Here is a 22,556-nt window from a genome sequence, read left to right as displayed (position 1 = left end):
ATATAAGAATATCATTTTTAGAAACTCCTACTTATCCTTTTTTATTTCATCTTAAATGTTATGTCATTCTGGAAGCATTTCCTCACCCCTAAATTAGGTCATGTTCCCTAGCTATGAAAACCTATACCTTCCTATAATAATCCTCATCACATTCTATTGTAGATCCTAGTTATATTTGCCTATATTTCCTTCTAGTCTGTCTTCTAGTCTGTAATATTCACCACTTTATCTACAGACACCCTCTCAGGGCCCAGCACATAGTTAGTGACCAAGTTAAAAATAAAAGGTGCTTTTGCTTTTAACTATTGACTATTCTTAGAATTCCTTTAGTAAATTTTATTTATATACTATCCATTCCAGAAAAGGGTTTGAGGTGGTCCTGAGCACTGTTAGGTGCTCTTTTATCTACCTCCATCATCTTGCCCTCTTTCCTTTTTTCTTTCTCCTTTTAGAGCAGGAGGTGTAAATTGGCTTCAATTTTACTAGCTCTGTGGCCTTGAACAAGTTACTTAATCTTTCTCAAGTCTTCTGATATGCAAAATTGGAATAAATGTACTTATATCACAGAGTTTTGAGGAAGGTTAAATGGAATGAAATAGTGTATGTAAAGATATTACCCATGATAGATATTCAATAAATGTTACTTCTCTTACTCCAGGCTGAGAAAAAAAAGGACTTAAAAAGAGATTATATGCTACACTCATCATTATGTAATGGCTCAGGTACCAGAAAACTAGTATGGCAGATACTAGGGTTCAGGACTTTTGCTGTGTGATTAAATAAGCCTACCAGATAATCTGCTCTGCTCTAGTGATAGGAAATCTCATGAAAAAAAGTCATCCATTAGCTCACAACCTCACTAGCAAAAGCAACTCTACTTCCCAAAGTGCACCAAACACTAGAGTTGGAGTATTACAGCGTGGTGAGTACTGTAGGTCTGGAATAGAACTTCTGGAGTTCAGCTGTGGTATTTAAACCTTTTTACAACTTAATTTCTTCATCTGTAAAATGGAGCTAATAACAGCACTACCTCATATGGCTATTGTGAAGACTGAGTTACATATGTGTGGGTTTAAAACAACACTTGCACATAACAAAGGCTCAATAAAGATTAACTTTTAAAAATAAAGTATATAATAAAAATTTATTTTTTGCATTCTGATGTAGGCTTTATTTTTCAAAGTTCTCATGAATTTACTAATGGAAAAGGAAAAATACCTCTTCATTCAATGAACTCTAAAATTGGTTTTGGTCACCAGGAAAAATCAATGATCAAAAAGTAACATACAATTATGTGTACTAGCTGTGAAATAACAGTGGAAAATAGTTTTTGTCATTTTGAATATAGAGGTTTTATAGGAATTGATAGTGATACATATACTACCACTAGTAAAAAATACAACTTTTGATGACAAATATGAAAAAACAAACCAGCTCCCAAAGAGCATAATTCTTTTACTTTTACATATGGTTAAAATTAGTTAAAGAATATTCTTTCCTGCTTTTAAATAATATTGACTATCAAACTACCTTGCCCAGTTCTTTTTCTCTAAAGTACTTCCATGCACTATTGAATTGTCAATGCTGCATGGGTTGATATATCTCTTAAAATGGATGTCTTTTTTCTGTCAGGGACAGAGAATGGAAGAGTCTGTCACTTTTCATAAACAATACTTTGAAACTTTTCTCCTTCACAGCTAGTGAGAGAGAATACTTACATTAAGACATTATTTAAGAATAGACAATAATCTCTCCTAACATTAGAAAAATTATGTTCATTTTTCTTGACTGGAGTGTAGTTTCCTCTACATACAAACCTACGAGACGACACAGATGCAAGACCTCAGTGTCATAATCCTGTGCTTATGGGACTGCACAGACCTGCATAATTTCTGTGCTCAACAGCCCTCTCCCCTCACCTTCGTGTCAAAACTTATCACTTTAAAATTCTGGGTGCCTGATAAATTAACACAGACCACATCCCTGTCTTTGGAGTAATAAAAACACTGAACATGTAGTATAGCTAGGGAATGTGTCTACGTCTATAGGATCCTGATCACAACAGCCATTATTAAACTTTTCTGAGAAAAAGCTCCCTCTATGAAAATTTCTTTTGTTCTGTGAGTTTGGACAGATGAACAGGAGCTGACATAAAGGTGAGTCTCACCTTCTATCACACAGGCAGTGCCTATAGAATAAGTACATGATACAGAGATGGAAGGTATTTCATATCCTTGTTTCATGTAAATGTGACTGATCCTACAAGACCTATATAATATATAATATATTTAAGGTATTAAGAAAAAAGTGATTTTCTGTAGATACCCAAGATTTTAAAATCCAAATTTCCACTAAATGTAAATGCAAACATCCAATTTCCCAAAGCAGTATGTGCTATAAATATTTGCCTCAAAATACAATAAAATAATAAAGCATAGTATGTGCTGCTTTTCAGTTAGTTAATTTATATATTAATTTCTTTTCTGTTGCATATAATGAACCTATTAGGATCACTTTGTCCATTTTCTTTCAGACTCCATCAATTGCCACACTTCTGGATGGGTATCTTTTCCCCACGAGCATAAATGTTCACTTTTCTCTAAACATCAATTTTTTTCTTTGGAAAATGATTTCTGAGCATCTTGTCCCTGGGCTATGTGCTGAAAATACAATAATTAATAAGACCAAGTTTCAGCTCAGGTGTATCCTTCAGCCTAATTTATGATACAATTTGAATGTTGCCCTTCTCTGCCAGTCATATTCATTCAATTATTCAATAACATTGATTTATACATGCATAAAAATTTCACTTTTCACATATTACATAACAGAAAACGCCTGTGAAATGGGTATTAGTTTTCCACAAATCACAATTTAGAAAATCCTACTTAGCCACACATAATGCAATATGCCCATGTATTATTTTTTTTTAATTTTCACTGAGATAGTAACTAATTTTGAATAAATTAAATTATGTTTTCAAAGTACATATTTCTAAAATTTTGACATAGGGAAAGCACTTACAGGTTTAGTATTCTCTTCAATAACTTCTTCTAGAGGTTCAAGTTTAAGATCCTTTGGTTAGAGTAAGAAATGGGTAGAAAACAAGAAATTAGTTAATTAAACAAAACATCATATATTTGAATGGTAGCACTTTTGGCTAATATTAAACCGAAGGAACTTCATGATCTGAAATAATTCTGATTTTTTTAAAGTGGGCTGTTCCAATAAAGATTCTTTTACCCATTATATCAATTGTAAGGAGCCATTTCAGATGTGTTCAATTTATTATTACTTTGAGTATACATCACTGATGCCATTAAAAGAGAACAAAGTGGAGAGAAGATTCATTAAAGCAGAGAGGGAAAGGATAGAAACAGTAAAAAGGAAAAGTTAGGATGACTAGGCTGATTTCTTTTCCTGTGGTTATATGGCAATATACTTGAGATATCATGATAGACATTTACACTTTAGTGCTAATTTTGCTTTGCTAAGAGGTGAAATAAAAAGCAAATGAAACCATTATCGATATTTGTTAAAAATGTAGGGTTACCAAAAAGACCTTAGGGTTTTCTGCAGTGATCAATGTATAATGCTAATGGCTCCACTGAAACCAAGAATGTAATATCTGAGGACTTCATTCTAAGAATATATATCCTAGAGAGTGACATCACCAAAATGGTGACATAGGTTGTTCCTGGCTTTGCTCCCCCTCACAAGAACAACAACTAGCAACTATTGAGAATAAGACACCTCTGGGGGAATCCTAGAACAAGGCTGAAGCAACCTCCTGTACCACAGAGACCAAGACAGACCTCATTAGAAGGTAAAAGAGGTGGCTATACGTTGACAGCATTGTCCCATCACCAGGCCAGCACAGCACACCTGGACAGATCTTCCCTGAGCCTCTGGTTCCCTCAGTGGGAAAAGAGATCCCAGGAGAGACAACTAGGCCCACCCAGCATTGTGGGTCATTTTGTGAAAGCCCCTACTCTGATCTTGTACCACAAAGATGAGAAATCTGTGGGGCTCAACCACAGGGAATCTGACTGTGACAGAGAAGAGGGAAGGGGCTTGCAACAACCAGCACACAGATCTTGGCAGACCAAGCTCATACTGCAGTGCCCAAGTAGTAATCCCAACCAGCAGCTTTGCTCATCTGCAGAACCAAGCTGGGAACTTGGAGGAGAGCAGATCTGCCTGATTCGGATCTTCAAAGGAGTTTTGTTGACACTAGAGCCCAGTTCGCCCACGCCCAAGCAAGGAGCTGAATCATATCCCCACCCACTATAGTGAGTGTCTTCCAGGCCGATCTTACCAGAGGAGCTGGCAATAACTTCTGGAAGCAGTGTCGCCCAGTGGTGCTCAAGCCAAGAGGTGGGTGAACAAAGCTGATTACCCATGAAGCAAAACCAGCAGCAGGTGTGGAATGCTCCCATGCTATGCACAAGCAGATGGATTAATTCATAGCCAAAACTGAGGGTAAGTCCTGGCATCTCCCTATCTGAGACCTTATTTGGGACTCTGAGAATACCCTGGAGCTAAACCTCCCCCTCTTGCCTAGGCAGGGTAGGTGAGACACAGCCCCACCTACTGTGGAGAGTGTCTTCTGACCCCATCTCACCAGAAGGGCTGGTGACAACTCCTGGAAATTGTGCATCCCAGTGGCACTTGAGCTGAGAAGCAGGCAGAGCCAATAGTTTGCAGAGCAAAGCCAGCAGCCATGTTCGGTCAGGGAACTTGGGGTGTGGGTTGGCTTGAGTTAAAACAACAAAGAACTTCACCAGCTTTAGAGCTGCTTGTCCTGCTACATGCAGGCAAGTATTCTAATTCATAGCCCTGTTCATAGACAGTCTCTAACGTGTCCAAGCAAGGAACCTAACTAGAGCACACAGGAAGCTACACAGCTCATTCAACACACCTACATGCAGTGGCACTTGAACAGAGAGCACAGTCCATGGTTTCCCCCATCTGCAGAGCAAAACCAGTGGCCTCACCTGACCATGGAAGTCAGTGCACACTATGGACTGGCTTGGGTCCCCAAACAGTGAACTGTATAGGCCCTGGGTCCTGTACTGCTGCCATGCCAGGACACAGAAGTCCCATTTACTACTAGATATAGTAACCAGTCCCAACCATCTAGTAAGTCTGACCAGAGAATCCAGGCAACCATGGAGCCCATCCTACAACCTCACTTGTGTAGGGAACCAAGCCAGTAGTACTATCCAACATTTCTCAGCCAGTGGCACAACCCCTATCCCTATCCTCAGAGCTGAAACAATTGCCCTGCCTCCAATAAAGCATAATAGCAGACCCCACCTGCCCCAAAACATTATCAGAAGACATATCCCAAAACCCAAACTGAGCTCACTACTGAAGAACTGTCTCTGCCAAAGCCAAACTGTAGAGTCTGGAAAGGGAGCCCAATTACTTAAATTCACAAATATCAATGTAAGGGATCAAAGATTATGAAAAATCAGGTAAATATGACATCACCAAAGGAAACTAATAAAACTTCAATAACTGGCCCTAAAAATGAACACCTATGAAATGCCAGAGAAATAATTCAATAAAATCCTCTTAAGGAAATTCCTCTTAAGGAACTGCAAGAAAAAACAGACTGCTACACAAAATTAGAAAAACAAAGCACGAATATAATGAGAAGTTTGACAAGGAAATAACAACCATCAAAAAACAAACCAAAATAAACAAAACTCCTAGAGATGAAAAATGCAATAACTGAACTGAAAAATTCAATAGAGAATTTCAAAAGTAGACTCAACCATGCAGAAGAATCAGTGACCTGGAGGATACAACACTGTAAGTTACCCAGGAAGAGGAGCAAAAATAAAAAAGAATGAATAAGAGTGAAGGAAACCTATGGGAATTTGGGAGACACTGAAAGGGAAAAAGTATTCACATAATGGGAATTCCAGAAGAAGAGAAAGAAAAGGAGACAGAATGCCTATTTAAAGGAATAATGTCTGAAAACTTTCTAAATTTTGGGAGAGATATGAACATCCAGATCCGTGAGACCCAAAGGACCTCAAATAGATTGAATCTAAATAGGGCTAGTCTGAGACATGTCAATTAAATTGTCAAAAGTCAAAGACAAAAGAACTGTAAGGGCAGCAAGAGAAAAGACAGAAGTCACATACAAGGGAACCCCCATAAGATTATCAGCAGAACTTTTCTGACCAGGAGAGAATGGGATGACATATTAGAAATATTGAAAAAAAAATAACTGTCAACTAAGAATTCTATACTTGGTGAAGTTTTCTTTCAGAAACAATGGAAGGATAAAGACTTCACTGAACAAACAAAAGCTGAGGGAGTTTACCACCAGACCTGCCTTATAAGAAATGCTAAAGGCAGTTCTTTGAGTGAAAGTGAAAGAATGTTAATAACATCAAAAAAAGGTAGGGTAAATCTCACTGGTAATAAGTATATAGTCATTATTTCTGCAGTATTGTAATAATGATGCATAATTCACTTAACTTTTGTTTAAAACATAAAAGAGCATAGCAAAAATAACCATAACTGTAATAATCTGTTGTCAGTTACATAATATAGAAACATATACATTATAACAGCAATAACCTAAAAAGTGAGGTGGAGGTGAAAGTGTAAAGTTTACAAATTCTATTGAAGTTAAGTTGTTATCAGTTTAAAATAGGGTGTTCTATTTTATGTAAACCTCATGGTAACCACAAGTGAAAATCTTGTAGAAATTACACAAAAGAACATGATAAAGAAGTCAAAGCATACTGATACCAAAAGACATCAAACACACACACACAAAGACAACAGCATGAGAAACAAGGCACAGTAATCTACAAAACAACCAGAAAACAATAAATAAAATTACAATAGTAAGTCCTTACCTATCAATAACTACTTTAAAAGTAAGTGAATTAAATTCTCCAATGAAAAGAGATAGGATGGACCACGCTGAGCCTAAACCCTGCCCCCCAAAACCCTAAGGCATTTTTGGCTGTGTGGATACTGAGACTAGCCTCCACTCCCACCTAAACCCCACCCCGCCTAAGCCACATGCTTGCCTAAGCCCCACCCACCTTCGTGTTGTTATTTCATTTATATTTTAATTTTTCTAATATATTTTTCTATTTTTATTTTATTTTTTATTCTTTGTATTGTTCTGCTCCATTTTATTTTTTTTCTTTTTTTGTTGCACTGCTTGTCTTGCAGGATCTTGGTCCACAGGCCAGGGGTCAGGCCTGAGTTCCTGTGGTAGGACCACCAAGTCCAAACTGCTAAACTGAAAGAGAACCTCAGACCCCAGGGAATATTAATCTGAGTGAAGTCTCTCAGAGATTCTCATCTTGGCATCAAGATCTGGCTCTACATAACTGCCTGCAAACTCCAGTGTGGAAACCCTCAGGGAAAGCAACCTGTACAACAGGAACATAGCCCCACCCATCAAAAAAATGAGATGACAAAAGCTATGTTACAGATGAAGGAGCAAGGGAAAAACCTAGAAGACCAATGAAGAGGAAATAGACAACCTACCTGGAAAAGAATTCACAGTAATGACAGTAAAGATGATCTAAAATCTCAGAAATATAATGGAGGCACAGATCGAGAAAATACAAGAAATGTTGAACAAAGACATAGAAGAACTAAAAAACAAGCAAACAGTGATGAACAACACAATAACTGAAATGAAAAATACACTAGAAGGAATCAATAGCAGAATAATTGAGGGAAAAGAATGAATAAGTGGGCTTCCCTGGTGGCGCAGTGGTTGAGAGTCCACCTGCTGATGCAGGGGATGTGGGTTCATGCCCCAGTCCAGGAGGACCACACATGCCACGGAGCAGCTGGGCCTGTGAGCCATGTCCACTGAGCCTGCATGTCTGGAGCCTGTGCTCTGCAACAGGAGAGGCCACAACAGTGAGAGGCCCACATACCACAAAAGAAAAAAAAAATGAATGAATAAGTGAGCTGGAAGACAGAATGGTGGAAATAACTGCTGAGAAGCAGAATAAAGAAAAAAGAATGAGGAGAATTGAGGACAGTCTCAGAGACTTCTGGGACAACATTAAATGCATCAATGTTCGAATTATAAGAATCCTTAAAGAAGAAGAGAAAGAGAAAGGATATGAGAAAATATTTGAAGAGATTATAATAAAAAAACTTCCCTAACATGGAAAGGAAATAGCCACCCAAGTGCAGGAAGTGCAGAGAGTCCCAAACAGTATAAACCTTAAGAGAAACATACCAAGACACATATTAATTAAACTAACAAAAATTAAATGCAAAGAAAAAATATTGAAAGCAGCAAGGGAAATGCAACAAATAACATACAAGGGAATTCGCAGATTTTTCAGGAGAAATGCTGCAGGCCAGAAGGGAGTGGCAGGATATATTTAAAGTTATGAAAGGGAAAAACGTACAACAAAGATTACTCTACCCAGTAAGGATTTATTCAGATTCGAAGGAGAAATCAAAAGTTTTACAAACAAGCAAAAGCTAAGAGAATTTAGCACCACAAAACCAACTTTACAACAAATGCTAAAGGAACTTCTCCAGGCAGGAAAAACAAGAGAAGGAAAAGATATACAAAAACAAATCCAAAACAATTAATAAATTGGTAATAGGAGCATACATATTGATAATTACCTTAAATGTAAATGGATAAAATGCTCCAACCAAAAGACACAGACTAGCTGAATGGATATAAAAACAAGACCTGTGCTGTCTACAAGAGACCCACTTTAGACCTAGGGACACATACACACTGAAAGTGAGGGGATGGAAAAAGATATTCCATGCAAATGGAAATCAAAAGAAGGCTGGAGTAGCAATACTCATGTCAGATAAAATAGATTTTAAAATAAAGACTGTTACAAGAGATAAGAAAGGACACTAGATAACGATCAAGGGATCAATCCAAGAAGAAGATATAAAAATTATAAACATTTATGAACCTAACACAGGAGTACCTCAATATATAAGGCAAAGGCTAATAGGATATATCACGTATCAAGCCTTGGAAATTTTAAGGCAATTGAAATCATATCAAGCATCTTTTTCGACCACAATGCTATGAGATTAGAAATCAATTACAGGAAAAATAAACAACTACTAAAAAACACAAACACACAGAGGCTAAAGAGTGTGCTGCTAAATAACCAAGAGATCACTGAAGAAATAAAAGGGGAAATTAAAATATAAACAGAAACAAATGACAATGAAAACACAATGACCCCAAAACTATGGAATTCAGCAAAAGCAGTCCTAAGAGGGAAGTTTATAGCAATACAGTCCTACCTCAAGAAACAAGAAAAATCTCAAATAAACAATCTAACCTTACACCTAAAGGCACTAGAGAAAGAAGAGGAAACAAAACTCAATGTTAGTAGACAGAAAGAAATCATAAAGATCAGAGCAGGAATAAATGAAATAAAAATGAAGAAAACAATAGCAAAAATAAATAAAACTAAAAGTTACTTCTTTGAGAAAGCAAAATTGATAAACCTATAGCCAGACTCAATAAGACAAAAAGGGAGAGGACTCAAATCAATAAAATTAGAAATGAAAAAGGAGAAATTATAACAGACACTACAGAAATACAAAGAATCATAAGAGATTACTACAAGCAACTCTATGCCAATAAAATGGACAACCTGGAAGAAATGGACAAATTCTTGGAAATGTACAACTTCCCAAGCCTGAACAAGGAAGAATTAGAAAATATAAACAAACCAATCACAAGTAATGAAGCTGAAACTGTAATTAAAAACTTTTCATCAAACAAAAGTCCAGGACCAGATGGCTACATAGGCAAATTCTATCAAACATTGAAAGAAGAGTGATCAACTATCATTCTTAAAATCTTCCAAAATAATTGTAGAGGGAGGAGCATGCCCAAACTTGTTCTACAAGGCCACCATCACCCTGATACCAAAACCAGACAAAGAGATCACAAAAAAAAAAATTACAGACCAATATCACTGATGAACATAAACACAAAAATCCTGAACAAAATACTAGCAAACCGAATCCAACAACATATTAAAAGGATCATACACCATGATCAAGTGGGATTTATCCCAGGAATGCAAGGATTCTTCAATGTATGCAAATCAGTGTGATACACCATATTAACAAATTAAAGAATGAAAACCATATGATCATCTCAATAGATGTAGAAAAAGCTTTTGAAAAAATTCAGTACTCATTTATGAAAAAAACTCCCCAGAAAGTGGGCATAGAGGGAACCTACCTCAACATAATAAAGGCCATATATGACAAACCAACAGCCAACATTGTTCTCAATGGTGAAAAACTGAAATCATTTCCTCTAAGGAGTAAGACAAGGAGTCCACTCTCACCACTCTTACTCAACATAATTTTGGAAGTCCTAACATGGCAATCAGAGAAGAAAAAGAAATAAGAGTAATATGAATTGGAAAAGAAGAAGTAAAACCATCACTGTTTGCAGATAACATGATACTCTACATAGAAAATCTTAAAGATGCCACGAGAAAACTACTAGAGCTAATCAATGAATTTGATAAAGTGCAGGATACAAAATTGATGCACAGAAATCTCTTGCATTACCATACACTAACAATGAAAAATCAGAAACAGAAATTAAGGAAACACTCCCACTTACCATCACAACAAAAAGGATAAAATACCTAGGCATAAACGTACCTGAGGAGGCAAAAGACCTGTTGTCAGAAAACTATGAAACACTATTGCAAGAAATCAAAAAGGACACAAACAGATGGAGAAATATATCATGTTCTTGGATTGGAAGGGTCAATATTGTGAAAGTAACTGTACTACAAAAAGCAATGTACAGATTCAATGCAATCCCTTTCAAATTGCCAATGGCATTCTTCACAGAATAGAACATAAAATTTTACAACCTGTATGGAAACACAAAAGACCCTGAATAACCAAACCAATCTTGAGAACAAAAAACGGAGCTAGAGGAATCAGCTCCCTGACTTCATACTATACTACAAAGCTACAGTAATCAAGACAGTATGGTGCTGCCACAAACATTCAAATATACATGAATTCAAATATAGATGAATTTCTACAGGATAGAAAGCCCAGAGATAAACCAACGCACCTATGGTCACCTAATCTGTGACAAAGGAGGCAAGCATATACAATGGAGAAAAGAAAGTCTCTTCAATAAGTGGGGGTGGGAAAACTGGACAGCTACATGTAAAAGAATGAAGTTAGACCACTCCCTTACACCATACACAAAAATAAATTCAAAATGGATTAAAGAACTAAATATAAGACCAGACACTATAAAACTCTTAGAGGAAAACATAGGTAAACACTCTCTGACATAAACCACAGCAAGATCTTTTTGATCCACCTCCTAGAGTAATGAAAATTAAAAAAATAAATAAATAAACAAATGGGACCTAACTGAACTTAAAAACGTTTGCACAGCAAAGACAATAAACAAGACAAAAAGACAACCCTCAGAATGGGAGAAAATATTTGTAAATGAAACAACAGACAAAGGATTAATCTCCAAAATATACAAACAGCTCAAGGAGCTCAATATAAAAAAAAACCCAATCAAAAAATGGGCAGAAGACCTAAATAGACATTTAGCCAAAGAAGACATACAGATGGCCAAGAGGCACGTGAAAAGATGCTCAACCTCACTAATTATTAGAGAACTGCCAATCAGTATTACAGTGAGGTATCACCTCTCACTGGTTAGAATGGCCATCATCAGTAAATCTACAAACAATAAATGTTGGAGATGGGGTGGAGAAAAGGGAACCCTCTTGCACTGTTGGTGGGAATGTAAATGGATACAGCCACTTTGGAGAACAGATGAATTGATAAAGAAGATGTGGTACATATATACAATGGCATATTACTTAGCCATAAAAAGGAATGAAATTGGGTCATTTGTAGAGATGTGAATGGACCTAGAGTCTGTCATAAAGGGTGAAATAAGTCAGAAAGGGAAAAATAAATATTGTATATTAATGCATATATGTGGAATCTAGAAAAATGGTACAGATGAACTGGTTCACAAGGCAGAAATAGAGACACAGATGTAGAGAACAAATGTATGGACACCAAGGGGGGAAAGGGGAGGGTGGGATGAATTAGGAGATTAGGATTGACAAATATACTCTACCATGTGTAAAACAGATAGCTAGTGGGACCCTGCTTTATAGCACAGGGAGCTCAGCTCTTTGCTCTATGATGACCTAGATGGGTGGGATGGGGTGGTGAGAGGCAGGTCCATGGGGGAGGGGATATGTGTATACATATAGCTGATTCACTTCATTGTACAGCAGAAACTAACACAATATTTTAAAGTGATTATAATCTGATAAAAAGAAAAGACATCGAATGGCTGAATGGATTTAAAAAAAAAGATCTAATAATATGCTGCCTACAGGAGTCTTATTTTAGCCTTAAAAACACATATAGACTGAGAGTTAAGGGATGGAAAGAGACATTTCAAGCAAATAATAACAACAACAAAAAGCAGATGTAGCTATACTTAGACAAAATTGACTTTAAATGAAAAATGGTGAATAAAGACAAAGGATGTCATTATATAATGATAAAAAGATCAATATATCAAGAAGATATAACAACTGTAAATATGTATGCACCCAACATTGGAGTACCTAAATATATAAAGGCAACTGACAGTGCTAAAAGGATAAACAGACAGTAATACAATTCTAGTTGGGGGCTTTATTACCCTACTTTTATTTTAATTATTTATTTTATTTTATTGGGGTATAATTGCATTATAATGTTGTGTTAGTTTCTGCTGTACAATGAGGTGGATCAACTATATGTATACATACATGCCTTCCCTCTTGGACCTCCCTCCCACTCCCAGTCCCACCCATCTAGGTCACCACAGAGCAAAGAGCTGAGCTCCCTGTGCTATAGAGCTGGTTCCCACTAGCTATCTATTTTACAAATGGTAGTGTATATATGTCAATCCAAATCTCCCAATTCATCCCACCCTCCCCTTCCCCCACACCATGCCCACACAGCCATTCTCTATGTCTGTGTCTCTATTTCTGCCCTGCAAATAGGTTCAACTGTATCATTTTTTCTAGATTCCACATATATGCGTTTATATACAGTGTTTGTCTTTCTCTTTCTGACCTGTTTCACTCTGTATGACAGACTCTAGTTCCATCCACATCTCTACAAATGACCCAATTTTGTTCCTTCTTTATGGCTGAGTAATATTCCATTGTATATATGTACCACATCTTCTTTATCCATTCATCTGTCAATAGACATTTCATGCAGACAGAGAATCAGTAAGAAAACAACAGATTCGAACAACATTAAAGGCTTAATGATCCTAATATTCATATATAGAACATTCTATCTCTCATAGCAGAATATATATTCTTCTCAGGTGTACAACAAAATTCTAGAACGGACCATATGTTAGGCCACGCACCAAGTCTTAGCAATTAAAGAAGATTAAAATCATACCAAGTATCTTCTGTGACCAAAATGGCATGAAAGTAGGAATCAATAAGAAGAAAACTGAAAAATTCATGAAAACAAGGAAATTAAATAACACTGTCTTAAACAACCAATGGATCAAAGAAGAAGTTAAAGAGGAAATAAAATTTTTGAGACAAACAAAAGTGAAAATGCAACACACCAGAACTTGTGGGATGCAGCAAAAGTAGTTCTAAGAGGGAGGTTCATAGCAATAAACACCTACTTAAGAAGTAAGAAAGATCCCAAATAAACAACCTAACTCTACAGCTTTAAAAACAAGAAAAAGAAGATCAGAGCACAAAGTTAACAGAAGAAAGAAAATAATAAAGATTAGAATAGAAATAAATGAAATAGAGAACAGAAAAACAATTGGAAAATTATCCAAACTAAGAGTTGGTTCTTTGAAAAGATAAGAAAAATTGACAAACCCTTAGCTAGACTAACCAAGGAAAAAAGAGAAAGGACACAAATGAACAAAATTATAATTGAAAAAGCAGACTTTATAACTGATACCACAGAATTCAAAGGATCATAACAGCCAACTATATGCTAACAAACTGGGCAACCTAGAATAAATGGAAAAATTCTTAGAAACATATCATTTACCAAGACTGAATTAGGAAGAAATATAAAATCTGAATAGACTATTTACTAGCAAAGGGATTGAATCAGTAATCAAAAACCTCCCAAAAGGGGTTCCCTGGTGGCGCAGTGGTTGAGAGTCCGCCTGCTGATGCAGGGGACATGGGTTTGTGCCCCAGTCCGGGAGGATCCCACATGCCGCAGAGCAGCTGGGCCCGTGAGCCATGGCCACTCAGCCTGCGCATCCGGAGCCTGCGTGTCCAGAGCCTGTGCTCCACAATGGGAGAGGCCACAGCAGTGAGAGGCCCGCGTACCACAAAAAAAAAAAAAAAAAAAAAAAAAAAACTCCCAACAAACAAAAGTCCACGACCAGATGGCTTCACTCGTGAATTTTACCAAACATTTAAAGAAGAATTAACACCAATGCTTCTCAAATTTTTCCAGAAATAGAAGAGGAGAGAGTACTCCCGATTCGTTTTATGAGGCCAGCATTATCGTGAAACTAAAACCAGAAAAGAACACTAGTAGAAATGAGAGCTACAGGTCAATACCCCTGATAATTATAGATGTAAAAATTTCAATAAAATACTAGCAAACCAAATTCATCAGCACATTAAAAGGATCATGATCAAGTGGGATTTATCCCTGGGATGCAAGGATGGTTCAACATATGCAAATAAATCAGTGTGATACAGCACCTTAACAGAAAGAAAAAAATCATATAATCATCTCAATAGATACAGAAAAACCATTTGATAAAATTAAACATAAATCCATAATAAAAGCTCTTAACAAAAAGTCATAAAAGGGACATATCTCAACATAATAAAAGTCATATATGACAAGCCCACAGCTTCCTCAACATCATACTAATGGTGAAAATGTGAAACCTTTTCCTCTAAGGATCAGGAATAAGACAAGGGTGTCTATTCTCACCACTCCTGTTCGAAATAGTACTAGAAATCCTACCTAGAGAAATCAGGCAAGAAAGATAAGTAAAAGTAAATGAAGAAGTAAAACCACCTCTATTTGCAGATAGCTTGGTTTTATATACAAAAATCTTAACGATGCAACAAAAAATCCTGTCAGATCTAATCAAGGAATTCAGTAAAGTTTCAAGATATGAAATTAACATACAAAAATCAGTAGCATTTCTATATGATAATAGTGAATTTTCTGAAAAATAATAAAGGAATCAATCCTACTTACAATAGCATAAAAAATAAAATACTTAAGAATAAATTTAACTAAGCAAGTAAACTTTCTCTACTCTGAAGACTGAAAGACATTGATGAAAGAAATCAAAGAAAATACAAAAATACAAATAAGTAGAAGGGTATTCTGTATTCATGAATTAGAAGTATTAATATTGTTAAAACGTCAATACGACAGAGTGAGCGGGAGGAAGATGGCGGAAGAGTAAGACGCGGAGATCACCTTCCTCCCCACAGATACATCAGAAATTCATCTACACGTGGAACAACTCCTACAGAACACCTACTGAACGCTGACAGAAGACCTCAGACCCCCCAAAAGGCAAGAAACTCCCCACATACCTGGGTAGGGCAAAAGAAAAAAAGAATAAACAGAGACAATAGGATTGGGATGGGACCTGCACCAGTGGGAGGGAGCCGTGAAGGAGGGAAGGTTTCCACACACTACAAGCCCCTTCGCGGGCGGAGACTGCAGGTGGCGGAGGGGGAAAGCTTCGGAGTAGCGGAGGAGAGCACAGCAACAGGGGTGTGGAGGGCAAAGCGGAGAGATTCCGGCACAGAGGATCGGTGCCCTCAGGCACACACCAGCCCGAGAGGCTTGTCTGCTCGGCCGCCGTGGCGGGCGGGGCTGGGAGCTGAGGCTCGGGTATCGGCTTTCAGTCGGAGCGCAGGGAGAGGACTGGGGCTGGCGGCAGGAAGAGAGCCTGAAGGGGTTAGTACACCACGGCTAGCCCGGAGGGAGTCCGGGGAAAGGGTCTGGAGCTGCTGAAGAGGCAAGAGACTTTTTTCCCTTTTGTTTCCTGGTGCGCGAGGAGAGGGCATTAAGAGGGCTGCTTGGGGAAGCGCCGGAGACAGGCGCGAGCCGCGGGTAAGGCGCGGACCTCGGAGACGGGCGTGGGCCGCCGGCGACGCCGCCCGCCGCCGCCGCCGCCGCCGCCGCCCCCGCGGCCCTCCGCCGACGCCGACGCCGCCGCCCGCCGCCACCGCCGCCGCCGCGGGGCCTGTGTGCGAGCGCGGGTCACTGTCCGCCCCGCCTTCCGGGGGGCCTGTGCACCCCGCCACTGCCGGGGTCCCGAGACCCGGGGACGGCTGTCCCGGGAAAGCGCACGGAGCGCCACGGGCTGCTGCAACGTCACGCCGGCCTCTGCCGCCGCAGGCCCGCCCCACACTGCGCGCCCCTCCCTCCCCTCTGCCTGAGTGAGCCAGAGCCCCCGAATTAGCGGCTCCTTTAAACCCGTCCTGTCTGAGCGAAGAACGGACGCCCTCCGGCGACCTACGCGCAGAGGCGGAGCCAGGTCCAAGGCTGAGACCCGGGAGCTGTGAGAGCAGAGACAGGGAAATCTCTCTGTGCAGTCTCGGAGGCAGCGGATTAAAGCTCCACGGTCCATTTGATGTGCCCTGCGTCTGTGGAGTGCATGAATGGACAGCGAAATCATCCCAAATTGAGGAAGTGGACTTTGAGGACAAGATTTAAGACTTTCCCCCCTTTTCCTCTTTTTACAACGAATTATTCCAAATTAAGGAGGTGGACTTAGAGAGCAAGATTTCAGACTTCTCGCCCTTTTCCTCTTTTTACAACGAATTATCCCAAATTGAGGAGGTGGACTTGGAGAGCAAGATTTTTGAATTTTCCCCCTGCTCTCTTTTTGTGAATGTGTACGTGTAATCTTCTGTGTAAGATTCTCTCTGTATAGCTTTGCTTCCACCATATGTCCCAGGGTTCTATCGGTCCGTTTTTTTTTTCTTTTTCAATAATTACTTTCTAATTTTAATAACGCTACTATATTTCATACTTTATTCTATTTTACTTTACCTGCTCTTTCTTTTTTTCCTACCTTCCCTTCCTCCTCCCTCCCTCCGCTCCTCCTTTCCTTCTTTCTTTTTCTTTCCTCCCTCCCTCCCTCCCACCATTCTTCTTTCCACTTTCTTTTTCTTTCCTTCCTCCCTCCCTCCCTCCTGTATTTCTTTCTTTCTTTCCTTCCTCCCTCCCTCCCTCCCTTCTTCCATTCACTCTTCCTTTTGCTTTCATTCCTCCCTCCCTCCCTCCTTTCTTTCCTTCTTTCTTTCCATCCTTCCTCCCTCCCTCCTTTCTTTCTTCCTTCCTTCCTTCCTTTCTTCCCTTCTTCCTTTCTTTCCCTCTCTCTTTCTTTCTTCTACTAATTCTTTCTTTCTACTTTTTCTCCCTGTTATTCTGAGCCGGGTGGATGAAAGGCTCTTGGTGCTACAGCCAGGAGTCAGTGCTGTGCCTCTGAAGTGGGAGAGCCAACTTCAGGACACGGGTCCACAAGAGACCTCCCAGCTCCACATAATATCAAGCAGCGAAAATCTCCCAGAGATCTCCATCCCAACACCAGCACCCAGCTTCTGTCAACGACCAGCAAGTTACAGTGCTGGTCACCCTATGCCAAGCAACTAGCAAGGCAGGAACACAATCCCACCCATTAGCAGAGAGGCTACCTAAAAACATAATAAGGCCATAGGCACCCCAAAACACACCACCAGACGTGGACCTGTCCACTAGAAAGACAAGATCGAGCCTCAACCACCAGAACACAGGCATTAGTCCCCCCCACCAGGAAGCCTACACAACCTACTGAAACAACCTTAGCCACTGGGGTCAGACACCAAAAACAACGGGAACTACGAATCTGCTGCCTGCAAAAAGGAGACCCCAAACACAGTAACATAAACAAAATAAGAATACAGAAAAACACACAGCAGGTGAAGGAGCAAGATAAAAACCTACCAGACCTAACAAATGAAGAGGTAATAGGCAGTCTACCTGAAAAAGAATTCAGAATAATGATAGTAAAGCTGATCCAAGATTCTATCTCCAAGATCCATAATCTTGGAAATAGAATGGACAAAATGCAAAAAACAGTTAACAAGGACCTAGAAGAACTAAAGATGAATCAAGCATCGATTAAAAACACAATAAATGAAATGAAAAATACTCTAGATGGGATCAACAGCAGAATAACTGAGGCAGAAGAACGGAAAAGTGAGGTGGAAGATAAAATAGTGGAAATAACTGATGCAGAGCAAAATAAAGAAAAAAGAATGAAAAGAACAGAGGACAGTCTCAGAGACCTCTGGGACAACATTAAACGCACCAACATTCGAATTATAGGGGTTCCAGAAGAAGAAGAGAAAAAGAAAGGGACTGAGAAAATATTTGAAGGGATTATAGTTGAAAACTTCCCCAATATGGGAAAGGAAATAGTTAATCAAGTCCAGGAGGCACAGAGAGTCCCATACAGAATAAATCCAAGGAGAACTACACCAAGACACATATTAATCAAACTGACAAAAATTAAACACAAAGAAATCATATTAAAAGCAGCAAGGCAAAAACAACAAATAACACACAAGGGAATCCCCATCAGGATAACAGCTGATCTCTCAGCAGAAACTCTACAAGCCAGGAGGGAGTGGCAGGACATAATTAAAGTGATGAAGGAGAGAAACCTGCAACCAAGATTACTCTACCCAGCAAGGATCTCATTCAGATTTGATGGAGAAATTAAAACCTTTACAGACAAGCAAAAGCTGAGAGAGTTCAGCACCACCAAACCAGCTTTACAATAAATGCTAAAGGAACTTCTCTAGGCAAGAAACACAACAGAAGGAATATACCTACAATAACGAACCCAAAGCAATTAAGGAAATGGGAATAGGAACATACATATCAATAATTACCTTAAATGTAAATGGACTAAATGCTCCCACCAAAAGACACAGAGTGGCTGAATGGATACAAAAACAAGACCCATATATATGCTGTCTACAAGAGACCCACTTCAGACCTAGAGACACATACAGATTGAAAGTAAGGGGATGGAAAAAGATATTCCATGCAAATGGAAACCAAAAGAAAGCTGGAGTAGCAATTCTCATATCAGACAAAATAGACTTTAAAATAAAGACTACTAGAAGAGACAAAGAAGGACACTACATAATGATCAAGGGATCGATCCAAGAAGAAGATATAACAATTGTAAATATTTATGCACCAAACATAGGAGCACCTCAATACATAAGGCAAATACTAACAGCCATAAAAGGGGAAATCGACAGTAACACAATCATAGTAGGGGACTTTAACACCCCACTTTCACCAATGGACAGATCATCCAAAATGAAAATAAATAAGGAAACACAAGCTTTGAATGATACATTAAACAAGATGGACTTAGTTGATATTTATAGGACATTCCATCCAAAAACAACAGAATACACATTTTTCTCAAGTGCTCATGGAACATTCTCCAGGATAGATCATATCTTGGGTCACAAATCAAGCCTTGGTAAATTTAAGAAAATTGAAATTGTATCAAGTATCTTTTCCGACCACAATGCTATGAGACTAGACATCAATTACAGGAAAAGAGCTGTAAAAAATACAAACACATGGAGGCTAAACAATACACTACTCAATAACGAAGTGATCACTGAAGAAATCAAAGAGGAAATTTAAAAATACCTAGAAACAAATGACAATGGAGACACGACGACCCAAAACCTATGGGACGCAGCAAAAGCAGTTCTAAGGGGAAAGTTTATAGCAATACAATCCCACCTTAAGAAACAGGAAACATCTCGAATAAACAACCTAACCTTGCACCTAAAGCAATTAGAGAAAGAAGAGCAAAAACACCCCAAAGTTAGCAGAAGGAAAGAAATCATAAAAATCAGATCAGAAATAAATGAAAAAGAAATGAAGGAAACGATAGCAAAGATCAATAAAACTAAAAGCTGGTTCTTTGAGAAGATAAACAAAATTGATAAACCATTAGCCAGACTCATCAAGAAAAGAAGGGAGAAGACTCAAATCAATAGAATTAGAAATGAAAAAGGAGAAGCAACAACTGACACTGCAGAAATACAAAAGATCATGAGAGATTACTATAAGCAACTCTATGCCAATAAAATGGACAACCTGGAAGAAATGGACAAATTCTTAGAAATGCACAACCTGCCAAGACTGACTCAGGAAGAAATAGAAAATATGAATAGACCAATCACAAGCACTGAAATTGAAACTGTGATTAAAAATTTTCCATCAAACAAAAGCCCAGGACCCGATGGCTTCACAGGCGAATTCTATCAAACATTTAGAGAAGAGCTAACACCCATCCTTCTCAAACTCTTCCAAACAATATCAGAGGAAGGAACACTCCCAAACTCATTCTACGAGGCCACCATCACTTTGATACCAAAACCAGGCAAGGATGTCACAAAGAAAGAAAACTACAGGCCAATATCACTGATGAACATAGATGCAAAAATCCTCAACAAAATACTAGCAAACAGAATCCAACAGCACACTAAAAGGATCATACACCATGATCAAGTGGGGTTTATTCCAGGAATGCAAGGATTCTTCAATATACGCAAATCAATCAATGTGATACACCATATTAACAAGTTGAAGGAGAAAACCCATATGATCGTCTCAATAGATGCAGAGAAAGCTTTCGACAAAATTCAACACCCATTTATGATAAAAACCCTGCAGAAAGTAGGCATAGAGGGAACTTTCCTCAACATAATAAAGGCCATATATGACAAACCCACAGCCAACATTGTCCTCAATGGTGAAAAACTGAAACCATTTCCACTAAGATCAGGAAGAAGACAAGGCTGCCCACTCTCACCACTCTTATTCAACATAGTTTTGGAAGTTTTAGCCACAGCAATCAGAGAAGAAAAGGAAATAAAAGGAATCCAAATTGGAAAAGAAGAAGTAAAGCTGTCACTGTTTGCAGATGACATGATACTATACATAGAGAATCCTAAAGATGCTACCGAAAAACTACTAGAGCTAATCAATGAATTTGGTAAAGTAGCAGGATACAAAATTAATGTACAGAAATCTCTGGCATTCCTGTACACTAATGATGAAAAATCGTAAAATGAAATCAAGAAAACACTCCCATTTACCATTGCAACAAAAAGAATAAAATATCTAGGATAAACCTACCTAAGGAGACAAAAGACCTGTATGCAGAAAATTATAAGACACTGATGAAAGAAATTAAAGATGATACAAATAGATGGAGAGATATACCATGCTCCTGGATTGGAAGAATCAATATTGTGAAAATGACTCTACTACCCAAAGCAATCTACAGATTCAATGCAATCCCTATCAAACTACCACTGGCATTTTTCACAGAACTAGAACAAAAAATTTCAAAATTTGTTTGGAAAAATCAAAGGCCCTGAATAGCCAAAGCAATCTTGAGAACGAAAAACGGAGCTGGAGGAATCAGGCTCCCTGACTTCAGACTATACTACAAAGCTACAGTAATTAAGACAGTGTGGTACTGGTATAAAAACAGAAAGATAGATCAGTGGATCAGGATAGAAAGCCCAGAGATAAACCCACGCACATATGGCCAACTTATCTTTGATAAAGGAGGCAGGAATGTACAGTGGAGAAAGGACAGCCTCTTCAATAAGTGGTGCTGGGAAAACTGGACAGGGACATGTAAAAGTTTGAGATTAGATCATTCCCTAACACCATACACAAAATTAAGCTCAAAATGGATTAAAGACTTAAATGTAAGGCCACAAACTCTCAAACTCTTAGAGGAAAACATAGGTAGAACACTCTATGACATAAATCACAGCAAGAGCCTTTTGGACCCACCTCCTAGAGAAATGGAAATAAAAACACAGATAAACAAATGGGACCTAATTAAACTTCAAAGCTTTTGCACAGCAAAGGAAACCATAAACAAGACCAAAAGACAACCCTCAGAATGGGAGAAAATATTTGCAAATGAAGCAACTGACAAAGGATTAATCTCCAAAATTTATAAACAGCTCATGCAGCTCAATAGCAAAAAAGCAAACAACCCAATCCAAAAATGGGCAGAAGACTTAAATAGGCATTTCTCCAAAGAAGATATACAGACTGCCAACAAACACATGAAAGAATGCTCAACATCATTAATCATTAGAGAAATGCAAATCAAAACTACAATGAGATATCATCTCACACCAGTCAGAATGGCCATCATCAAGAAATCTAGAAACAATGAATGCTTGAGCGGGTGTGGAAAAAAGGGAACACTCTTGCATTGCTGGTGGGAATGCGAATTGGTACAGCCACTATGGAGAACAGTATGGAGGTTCCTTAAAAAACTAAAAATAGAACTACCATATGACCCAGCAATCCCACTACTAGGCATATACCCTGAGAAAACCATAATTCCAAAAGAGACATGTACCAAAATGTTCATT

General features: G+C 38.5%; 1 protein-coding gene across 1 annotated transcript in view; it reads right to left on the bottom strand.

Moving 5' to 3' along the window:
- NECAB1 (N-terminal EF-hand calcium binding protein 1) overlaps positions 1 to 22,556 on the bottom strand; it is a 280,254-nt gene that overhangs the window by 31,075 nt on the left and 226,623 nt on the right. The window contains exon 9 of the mRNA XM_081258474.1: positions 3,025 to 3,075. Within this exon, the coding sequence (XP_081114600.1) occupies positions 3,025 to 3,075 (51 nt within the window). The remainder of the gene's footprint in view (positions 1 to 3,024; positions 3,076 to 22,556) is intronic.

This window comes from Mesoplodon bidens (genome assembly GCF_964165515.1).
Source record: "Mesoplodon bidens genome assembly, chromosome: 16".
Taxonomy (NCBI): Eukaryota; Metazoa; Chordata; class Mammalia; order Artiodactyla; family Ziphiidae; genus Mesoplodon; species Mesoplodon bidens.
The sequence above is the reverse complement of the archived record's forward strand: the minus strand, read 5'-3'. Positions and strand labels throughout refer to the sequence as shown.